The following is an 11,669-nucleotide window of genomic DNA, read 5'->3' on the forward strand; positions in this document are numbered from 1 at the left end:
AAAAAAAAAAAAAAAAAAAAAAAAAGGTTAATGTCAATAGAATACCCAGATACTTACCCTAGGGAGGCTGTAGTGAATATGTGTATGTGTGTGTACAAGGGGTCTGAAAGCTGGTAGAGGTGTCTAGAGAAAGTCTGGAGGATGAAATAAAGACACTCCGAAACACAATAAAAATCACAAAGGCAAGAGTCCCAAAGGGCAAAAATCACAAACAGCCGGCCTCATCTGAAGCAAATATGCAATCATAGCTAAGAGCTCCTGGTTATGTAAGTGTGATAGCCACGCTCAAAAGGAAGCCTCATGTAGGGACTGCTTCCTGCTCTTTGAGGTGTGTTTCTCCCTTGACTCAGAAACATCCACAAGGTCTTCCTTTGAAGGTTGTCAAGGAGCTGTCCTGGGTGACAAACTAAAGAAAAAGCAAGTCCTGCACATAAGCAGAAAGTATTACAAGTTGAGAACTGAATTCCAAAGCATGTGCCCTCACTCCTTTTTCTTAGTTTTTAGTTTTTCTTCCCAGTTGGCCACTCACATAAGTTTCCTAATACATACTATGTCTTCCTCCCAAATTTTTCCTACAGTCACTCAGGAAATTTTGAAACAAAAAAATCTTACTCTAAAGAATGTTGCAAGGCCGGGTGCGGTGGCTCACGCTTGTAATCCCAGCACTTTGGGAGGCTGAGGTGGGCAGATCATGAGGTCAGGAGTTCGAGACCAGCCTGACCAATATGGTGAAACTCTGTCTCTACTAAAAATACAAAAATTAGCCTAGCATGGTGGCCCGCACCTGTAATCCTACTTGGGAGGCTGAGGCAGGAGAATCGCTTGAACCTAGGAGGCGGAGGTTGCAGTGAGCTGAGATCGCTTTACTGCACTCCACGCTGGATGACAGAACGAGGCTCCATTTGAAAAAAAAAAATGGAAAGAATGTTGCAGACAGTTGACTCAAAAGGGAATGTCTCAAGAGCAGAATGAAGACACAAGAGGGTAAAATACTGAAGGCAGTGAAACCAGACTCTCAATCATGGATATTTCCAGTTATCTAAAAAACAAGAAAAACAAATCTTTGAATTTACCTCATTTACAATAATCCCATACAAACAGAAAGCACAAGAGACAAGGAAAGATTTGAAAGCAAGGAAAGATTTCAAATTTTTAAAACTTAAAAGTAATAGTTTAAAGGGTTAATTTTTCTATCTCCAGGTTTATTTCAAATTTACACATTTCTCACCAGAAGGAAAAAAAAAACTACATTTTTGTCTTAGTGAAGGCTTTATGCATGGCATGATGTTTCACTTAAAGGATAGACAGGATGGCTGGAAATGGGAGAATTGTTTCAGACAAAGACAGGGATGCAGAAAGCCTTTGGAGAAGGATTTGGCAAGGCTTGGAATTTCTGAAGGCAAACAAAGCTGAAAAAGGTATTCTGGTTCCAGACCCTAGAGAGCCTTAAGAACAAGAAAAAAATAATTTGAATTTTATTTGTAATTTATGAGGGGCCTTTGAATCTATGTGAGAAGGCAATGACAAGTTTATAAATGGGTTAGAGGAGAATCAACATGGCAGCACAATATCTGGATGGCTTGGGGAGAGAAGAGACTGAAGGTGCTTCCTAATGGGCCACCTGCAACTGGGAGCCCCTTGGTGGGTGGGTCTGAACTAAGGCCATGACTCTGGGAAGAGGAATGAGGTAATTTAGGGAAGACACTTTTCAGAGACTTAGAACTGACTAGCGGTAAGGCTTACCGAGACAGAAGGATCAAAGGCGACTTTGAAGTTGGATCATGGCTCACTGGGAAACAAATGATACCATTAACAGAGAAAAATCAGAAGGAAGGAAGAGAAGACTTGACGTAGAAAATAAATTCAGTTTTAGGTAGGCAGAATTTTTTTTTTAAGATAAAGAACTGCCTTTGAAGATATGCACACCCACAATCTAGTCAAGCTGCCTTTTCTCAGGTTTCTACATACCACTTCCAAAGTGAAAATTTATGAAAAATAGCAAGTTTTATGTTCATTTGTAATCTGTTAAAAAATCATTAAAGTATGTAAATTTCTCTTCTTCACAGAAAAAAAAAAGAGAGAATCAGCCTTTCGGTCAACAGAGCTATGCTTGAGAAGGTTCCCAACCATTGCTCCTGTTGGTTTTGCTGATGAAATGAAAGTAAGTGAAGATGGTATTTGTCTCTGCATTTTTCAACATTTGTCAATTCTTCTTCAGGTACAATAGATGTAGCATATCTGTTCAATACTTGGGCTCTATGACTGGACATACAATTTTAGCAGTTGGGGAAGAAAATAATATCCTGGTGGAAGGACTGCAAAATTAGAAAACGCATGAAAATCTTGCTATTTGAAGAGCTTAGGAAAAGGCGTGCAGTTGGCACACTGTATGCATGGTGATTTATGTGCTTTCTGCTTATTGTGATGAACACTCATTTATACGAAGTAGTTTGAAGGGATGTTGTCTGTTCTCTTTTCTGTAAATAGTACTATAGCTTCAATAAGAAAAAAAACAAAAACATGTATGTGCCTAGTTTCCTTTTCTTTCCTTTTCTTTTCTTTTTTTTTTTTTTTTCTTTTGAGACTGAGTCTCACTCTGTTGCCCAGGCATGCAGTGTCATGATCTCAGCTTACTGCAACCTCTGCCTCCCAGGTTCAAGCAATTCTCATGCCTCAGCCTCCTGAGTAGCTGGGATTACAGGTACGCACCACCAGGCCTGGCTAATTTTTATATTTTTAGTAGAGACCAGGTTTCACCGTGTTGGCCAGGCTGGTCTCGAACTTCTAACCTCAAATAATCCACCCACCTGGCCTCTCAAAGTGCTGGGATTACAGGTGTGAGCTACAGCCTGGTTTGCTCTTCTTTCTGCCTAAAGTGCCCTTTTCCTTTTCCTAGATCTTCATGGGGCTGGTTCCCCTGGTCATTCAAGCTTTGGCTTTTATGTCACCTCCTCAGAGGTGATTCAATCACACTGAACCACTGTGTTTTCTATTTCTCCTCTTCCCCTTCTTCTCCTCCTCCTCCTCCTCTTTTTCTTCTCCTTCTCCTTCTTCCTCTTGTTCTTCCCCTTCCTCTTCCTCTTCCCCTTCCCCTCCTCCTCCTTCTTCTCCTTCTTCTGCTGCTTCTGCTTCTGCTTCTTCTGCTTCTTTGGTAGAGATAGATTCTTGCTATTTTGCTTAGGCTGTTTTTGAACTCCTGGCTTCAAGAAATCCTCCTGTCTCAGCCTCCCAAAGTGCTGTGATTACAGGCACGAACCATTGTACCCAGCCGCACGTTTTCTCTTTCTTACCATACTTATCGCACTGTTTCCTTGTGTATTTGATACTTCACTTGTTTGTCTCTCTCTTCCTCTAGCATGTCAACTTCCTCAGTAAGCGGCCCTGGTCCTCCTTGTTCAACATTTTGTCCTTAGGAACTCAGGGCTGGGCTTGGTGGCTCACGCCTGTAAAATCCCAGCACTTTGGGAGGCCATGGTGGACAGATCACGAGGTTAATAGAGCAAGACCATCCTGGCCAACATGATGAAACCCCGGCTCTACTAAAAATACAAAAATTAGCTAGGTGTGGTGGTGCACACCTGTAGTCCCAGCTATTTGGGAGACTGAGGCAGGAGAATCACTTGAACCCGGGAAGCGGAGATTGTAGTGAGCCGAGATCATGCCGCTGCACTCCGGCCTGGCGGCAGAGCAAGACTCCAACTCAAAAACAAAAAGAACTCAGAACAGTATTTAACACACAAGAAATAAATAAATATTTGCAAAATAACTAAATGAATGACCATCTTTCATCTTTATAGTGGCCCTCTGGGCTAAACATTCCTACATTTACAGGTGAAGAAACGAAGTGGAAAGATATTAAGTAATTTTCCCAAGTGGAGCTATTGAGATGCATGAATGCGTCTCATCTTAATACACCCATGACATTTAAAAGAAATACAAAAGGTTATCTCTTCTTTCTCTTCATCTCTGAGCATGAGTGATTTTGTTATATCCGAGCGAGTTTTAAACACAACCGCCCGCTCTGAGTTTGCTGAGAGCCCATTCTAACGCCGGCGTCCGAGAGTCAGCTAGGACTCAACCCTCTCCACCCAGAACAAAGCGTGATCAACATTTTTATATCAGTTCAGGGTCAGGGCGCAGAATGCCCTACATAGCTCAGAGGGGGTAAAATGGAGTTGGCAGGATTGTTTAAAATGTATTCACCAGAGCCAAGCTAGGGTATTTCAATTTCAACTTTTGCTAGAAAGATGTCTTACTTTTCTTTAAATTATCTGTAGGAGACTCCAGGTCTCAATCATAACATGTTTTTAGATTTAGTGTCTCAAAACCTTTACTGTCTTTCCAGTACTACTTAAAAAAAAGTTTCCTTACTGCAAAGGAAAATGTACATTTACTATCAAAAAAAATGAAAAGACAAAACAAAAGAAAAAAATCCATCCACGTCTGTCCACAATCTTGTCAACCTCACTAAAACATCTTGCTGTTAATCATCTCCATTAATATAGGATAGACAAATATATGTTTTAAAATTGATTACTTACATATTATTTTATTTTATATATCATATTATTTAGATATTTTCATATCACTATTCATTTACATAATGTTGAATGTCTGTGTGACAGAAGGATATGACATAATTTACTGAATCAAACTATTTCTTTTCTCTTGAATTTTACTTTATGGGTGCATCACCCTATCACTCTTTTTCAACTGCAATATTTACCTTAAAACTCACCCATTTTTAGTGTAAGTTTCTGTGCGTTTTAGTCAATTTAAATAGTTATGCAGCCATTATCATAATCTTTTTTCTTTTAAAGATGGTGTTACACTATGTTTCCCAGGCTGGTCTCAAACTCCTGGGCTCAAGTAATCCTCCCGCCTTGACCTCCTAAAGTGCTAGGATTACAAGCTGACCATTACGTGCAGCCCCTTACTCTTTTTTTAAAAAACAATTTTGTCAATGTATTTTATTTAACCCTATATAGCCAAATCATTATCACTTCAATATATAATCAATATAAAAGCAATTGACCCAGTGCCATGGCTCAGGCCTATACCAACACTTTGAGGCAGGAAGATCACTTGAGCTTAGGAGTTCAGGCAACATAGCAAGACCCCATCTCTATCAAAAATTTAAAAATTAGCAACATAGAGAGACCCCCATCTTCTCTACAAAAAAAAAAAATAGGCCAGGCACCATGGCTCACACCTGTAATCCCAGGACTTTGGGAGGCCAAGGCAGGCAGATTTCTTGAGCCCAGGAGGTCAAGGCTGCAGTGACCCGTCATTGTACCACTGCACTCCAGCCTGGGTAACAAAGGGAAACCCTGCCAAAAAAAAAAAAAAAATGCTTGGTATGGTGGCCTCTGCCTGTAGACCCAGCTACTGGGGAGGCTGAGGTGGGAGGATCCCTGGAGCCAGGTAGGTCAAGGCAGCAGAGAGCCTGAGGCTGTAGTACACCCCACCACACCACGCCACTGTACTGCAGCCTGGGTGACAGAGCAAGATCCTGTCTCAAAAAATTGAGGGTTTTTTTTGCAGGGGAGCAGATACTGAATCTTTGGAGTCTTGTGTATTTTACACTCACAGCAGACCTCAATTTGGACTAGCCTTATTTTAAGAATTTGTGGCTGCCATATTGGCAGGTGAGGGCTGCTGGCCTGCTGAGGAGGCCTGCAGGTGAGGTCATGTCCTCAGCTATGAGCTGGAGGGGTCAGGAGCAGGGTACATTTTCCTCTCTAGCTTGGGAGGAACCGCTCGAAGATCCTTAGACTCTTTCCCTTGTGGTTGCACATGGCAAGCACGGGGGTCCAGGGAGATTCACACAGTTCCGTGAGCATGGAGAGAACGACTGGGCCTTGGAGGTCCCGATTCCTTCCATTGAAGGGTTTTGTGTCGGGTAGAGGGTGTATGTGGGGAGGGAGGCGTGAGGGTGGGGTACGTGGGGCAAAGAGGGACAGTGTCCGAGTTTTTTTCTTTCCCTTCCCTCTTTCATTTTCTTTCTGTATTTCTTGCTTCTTCCCTATTTTCTTTATGTCCTTTTTTCCTTCTGAAATCAATATAAGCAATGGTGCAATGAGCATCCTTTTATACAGATCTCCGTGTACTCCTCTGGTTATTTTATTAGAATAAATGCTCAGGAAGTTTTTGTCATTTTCATTTCCACCCAGCAGTACATAAACCTGTCTGTGTTCTTAAACCTTTGCCCTTCGCTCCTCTTTCTTTCCGCTACTGATTTGCTAAATATTTTTGATATTTGTTCAAGGATATTATTGCAATTTCTTGATTTTTTAAATTGTATTTTTGCCCCCCTGCTCCGCCGTCTGCTTTGTTTATGAGCATAGGGAGGCAGGCTGAGGAAGAGGCAAATATGGGATTGACCACACTTCAGCATTAGATAGCTCTGTGACCTTGTGTAAGTGACTGGGATTTCATTTTCCTTTATGTCCATAAAATGGGGATAATTACTTTATTAGGTTGTTGTTAACATCAATGAGTTGCCTATGTCAAATACTTGGCACAGCACCTGGCACTTAAGCACTTGACAAATGATAGCTATTATAATTTACAGAAAGTTTGAATGTTTATGTAGTCATACTTATTTTCCCTTTAGCCATAGGTGCTATGCTTAGGAATTACCCTAAAGTTGTAAGACTATTCACCTATATTTTCTTCTGGAAATGTAGAATTTCTATGGTTTTGTATTTTAAAATTAAAATCTCGAATTCATATGTAATGTATTGTGGTGTATATTGCCAAATGATGATCTGATTACATCTTTCTTTCTTTATAGCTGATCAGTTTTCCCAACACGTATTGAACAAACCATCCTTTGCTTACATATTTGAAATGTTACTTCTGCCCTATGCAAAATGCCCACAGACACATGAACTAATTCCTGCATTTTCCTCTTTGCTTCATAGATGTGATTCTTTCTGCATTCACTGCTGCTCTATTTATCTTAGCTTTATGATAAGCTCTAATATTGGACAAGGAAAGTGCCATCTCACAATTATATCTCCCAAAGTTTCTAGGACATTCGTATATGCCCGTATTTTTACATTAACTTTAAACTTGGCAAGCTCATACTTAAATAATTCTGACTAGCAATAAATAAATCGGTTTATCTGATGGAGACTATCTTTCACAGTACAATATTTCCATGTAGGAACATAGTATGTCCCTTTATTCGTGAAACAAAAGTACCTCAGTAAAACTTCATAGTTACCTTAATGTTCGTAGTGAATATTGCTTAACAAGTTTATTCCTAGGTATTTCATATTTTTTACTCTTGTGAATGCTATCTCTTTGACTTTTTTCCTTACTAGTTATTGTTCTTATATAGAAATTTATTATTTTTATTTTTTAGAAATTTATTTTTTAATTTTATTTTTAAGTTGCTATTGCAATTAGCCACTTTATTGAATTTATCTATTCCTACACTGAAACTTGATTTTATTGATTTTTTTCAAGCAGACAATCACATTATTTGCAAATATAATTCAGTCTCCTAATGTTTAATATTTTTAACTCTTTTTTTTGTTTTATTACATTGGTTAGAACATTTCAAACACTGTTTAGAAACAGCAACAATAACAGAAATCCTCATTTTTTTCTGATGTTCCTATCTATTGAAAGGCTGCTTGTGTTTTACTTTTAGGGAAAATATTTGCTATCTTTTCAATATTGTTTTATTTGTGCACTTATTTTTAAACATGTTCTTTCTTATGTATAGTCAATAGAAACAGAGAACACTGGTCTATCATTCCTTTCCCATACTGACAATATTTTTCTCAATGATTCAGTGACTATCACCTATTGCAGTCAAAAATTGTATATTCCCTATGCCTTCCAACAGATAATTTTAAGGAAAAACTAGCTTTGTTTTGTTATTTTCTTTTTGTTACCTTTGCAGAGGAAAGGCTGACGACATGTTGATCTTTCTCATTGGTTACGATCTCAGTGATACTAAACATGTGTCCCACGAGCTTCCCCACTGGCTTGGTGCTGATATTGGGGTGCCACAACCGGATGACTTTATCATCACCTGGAAAGGAGGACAGGAAAGATTCTTTGTTTTCTCAGGTGGTCAAAGCTTCAAATGTATCTCTCAATGTATCATACCCTTATCTTTCTTCTAACAGCAAATCACAGTCTGTTTCTGGCAGGATGAATTCTGTGATTGATGTGCTAAGGGGCTGGCCTTGGTTTGGATCTGTTGCTTCTTGTCAAGGCTGTTTTGTAAAGACTGTATTTACATATACAAATGTGAATTCTCATAAATATTTTATGAGTTCTTTTCTTGATTCAATCCTTTCCTATACTGTCATGCATTACTGCATTATTTATACTCTATTTACTTCCCAAAATATTTAAGGCAGCTGTTCTTTTGTTTTCACATTCTTAAATTATGCAAACATTATAATAATAAAAGCAAGCAAGGAAAGAGGAAAACTGCACTTAATCTCCACCATTGTAACAAATCAACTGTTGTCATTTTTTCATCTTCCCTTCTAGCAAGTATTCATAGGCATATATAATTTATATGTAGTTACTATCATAGAATAAATATGATTTTTTAATTATTAAAATCATATGGGTTCATGGTAAAAGATTTAAACATTATAGAAGGGTATAATTTTTATTAAAAATGTCTTTTCCTCTATAATCTCTAATTTAACTCCCTGTAGGAAATCACTGTTAACTTTTTAAAAATATAAATTACATATATTTCTGGATACATGTTTATACCCACTACTTTTCTATATTCAGACCATGGGCTCATGCCTGCATAATTATTCTTTTAGTTACTATTTCACAATTTCTTTCTTTTTTTTTTTTTGAGATGGAATCTTACTCTATTGCCAGGCTGGAGTGCAGTAGTGTGCTCTAGGCTCACTGCAGCCTCCACCTCCTGAATTCAAGTGAGTCTCCTGCCCCAGCCTCTTCAGTAGCTGGGACTACAGGCTTGTGCCACCATGCCCAGCTAATTTTTTGTATTTTTAGTAGAGACGGGGTTTCACTTTGTTAGCCAGGATGGTCTTGAACACCTGACCTTGTGATCCGCCAGCCTCACCTCCCAAAGTGCTAGGATTACAGGCTCCAGCCATCGCACCTGGCCTATTTCACAATTTCTTAACTTCTTGTTTATTTATTTATTTATTTATTTTTGAGACGGAGTTTCACTCTTGTTACCCAGGCTGGAGTGCAATGGCGCGATCTCGGCTCACCGCAACCTCCGCCTCCTGGGTTCAGGCAATTCTCCTGCCTCAGCCTCCCGAGTAGCTGGGATTACAGGCACGCGCCACCATGCCCAGCTAATGTTTTGTATTTTTAGTAGAGACGGGGTTTCACCATGTTGACCAGGATGGTCTCGATCTCTTGACCTTGTGATCCACCCGCCTCGGCCTCCCAAAGTGCTGGGATTACAGGCGTGAGCCACCGCGCCCGGCCAACTTCTTGTTTATTGATTCGTCCACTAATTCTAGTTTTTTTTTAAATCTTATTCAACAATACTGCAATGAATAGTTATTGTACTTCTGTGGTCTTTTTTTCCTTTTGGATTATTTACTGAGGATAAAGTCCCACTTGTGATATCACTATGTTAAAGGCTATAAACATTTTATCACTTTTAAACATATTGCTAGCTTACTTTCCAAAATGGTTGTACCAAATCCCAAGGCCATCAATTATATATTCCGTCAGTTTCATTAAATTCTGGCCAGCACATGAATATTGTCATGACCTAAAATATTTGCTATGTTAATAGGTCTAAAGCAATACCTTATTTTTAATTACATTTTATGATAGTTAATGCCGTTGGTTATTTTTTCCCAAATATATCTGTTAATTGTATCTTCTTCTGTAAATTGTTTGACTATATCCTTTAGCCATGATCTATTGGGATTTTGATAGCACTAAAAATAAAAATTGAACCATGAACACACACAGACACAGACACACAGAGTTTTATGAAGAAACTGGCTACCTGTTCACCAAACCCACATCCTGTCTTCCTGGGCACACATTTCCAGACTCCTTTGCAGTTAGGTGTGGTCAGGTTACTGAGTTCTAAGTGAATTCTGAGAGCTGATTTTAAACTTTACATTTTCATTGTGTCTGACCCATTCACATTTTGGGGGTTATTTTATTACGGCAGCCAGCATTACTTGAACAAATGCTTAGCTGTAATCTAATTGTGTTTACAAAAAGAATAAAAACTGTAATCGTTTACAAAATACAGAATATTTTTTAAGATATTAAATTTTCTAATTCACAAATAATTCTTTAAATGTCATCCTGGAAACTGAGTCATAAAAACAGCAAATAACTTCAAATTGGGATCCTAGAAGTCGCATAATCCAATTTTCTTATCTCACAAAAGACAGAAACTAACTCCCAGAGATTAAATAATTTTAATCAAATGATTTAATTTAATTATTTGAATGTGATTTGTACATCTCGGAATATGGAACTGAGTTATAATACAACAATGCATTCCTAAGCACCTTACATATTACCAAAGACCTTACATATTACCAAAGACCTACATATTACCAAAGACCTACATATTACCAAAGAGAAAAAGGTTGTATAAAAGCATTATAACCTGTTATAATTTATATATAACCTCTTATTAACAGTCATAATTTACTTATAAAAAGTCTAAAATTCAAAATAGTCATTTTACATTCTTCACAGAATTAGAAGAAACTATTTTAAAATTTAAGTGGAACCAAAAAAGAGCCCAAATAGCAAAGACAATCCTAAGCAAAAAGAACAAAGCTGATGGCGTCAAGCTACCCCACTTCAAACTATACTACAAGGCTCCAGTAACCCAAAGAGCATGGTACTGGTATGAAAACAGACACATAGACCAATGGAACAGAATAGAGATCTCAGAAATAAAACCACACACCTACAACTAGCTGATTGTCGACAAACCTGACCAATACAAGCAATGGGGAAAGGATTATTTAATAAATGGTGCTGGGAGAACTGGCTAGCCACATGCAGAAAATTGAAACTGGACCCTTTCCTTACACCTTATACAAAAATTAATTCAAGATGGATTAAAGACTTCAATGTAAACCGCAAAACTATAAAAGCCCTAGAAGAAAATCTAGGCAATACCATTCAGGACACAGGACACAAGCAAAGATTTCATGATGAAAATGCCAAAGGCAATAGCAATAAAAGCAAAAATTGACAAATGGGATCTAATTAAACTAAAGAGCTTCTGCACAGCAAAAGAAACTATCATCAGAGTGAACAGACAACCTACAGAATGGGAGAAAAATTTTGCAATTTATCCATCTGACAAAGATCTAATATCCAGAGTCTATAAGGAACTTAAACAAATTTACAAGAGAAAAACTACCCCTTAAAAAGTGGGCAAAGGGCTGGATGCAGTGGCTTATGCTTGTAATCTCAGCACTTTGGGAGGCCGAGGTGGGCGCATCACCTGAGGTCGGGAGTTTGAGACCAACCTGACCAACATGGAGAAACCTCATCTCTACTAAAAATACAAAATTAGCTGGGCATGGTGGTGCATGCCTGTGATACCAGATACTTGGGAGGCTGAGACAGGAGAATCGCTTGAACCCAGGAGGCAAAGATTGCAGTCAGCCAAGATCATGCAACAAGAGCAAAACTCCATCTCAAAA

General features: G+C 38.5%; 1 protein-coding gene across 1 annotated transcript in view; it reads right to left on the minus strand.

Annotated features, from left to right (window-relative positions):
- Positions 1–11,669, minus strand: part of WDR64 (WD repeat domain 64) — a 147,655-nt gene that overhangs the window by 76,148 nt on the left and 59,838 nt on the right. Inside the window, exon 10 of the mRNA XM_017532117.2 lies at positions 7,911–8,050. Coding sequence (XP_017387606.1) covers positions 7,911–8,050 — 140 coding nt within the window. The remainder of the gene's footprint in view (positions 1–7,910; positions 8,051–11,669) is intronic.

This window comes from Cebus imitator, unplaced genomic scaffold (assembly GCF_001604975.1).
Source record: "Cebus imitator isolate Cc_AM_T3 unplaced genomic scaffold, Cebus_imitator-1.0 Scaffold75, whole genome shotgun sequence".
NCBI lineage: Eukaryota > Metazoa > Chordata > Mammalia > Primates > Cebidae > Cebus > Cebus imitator.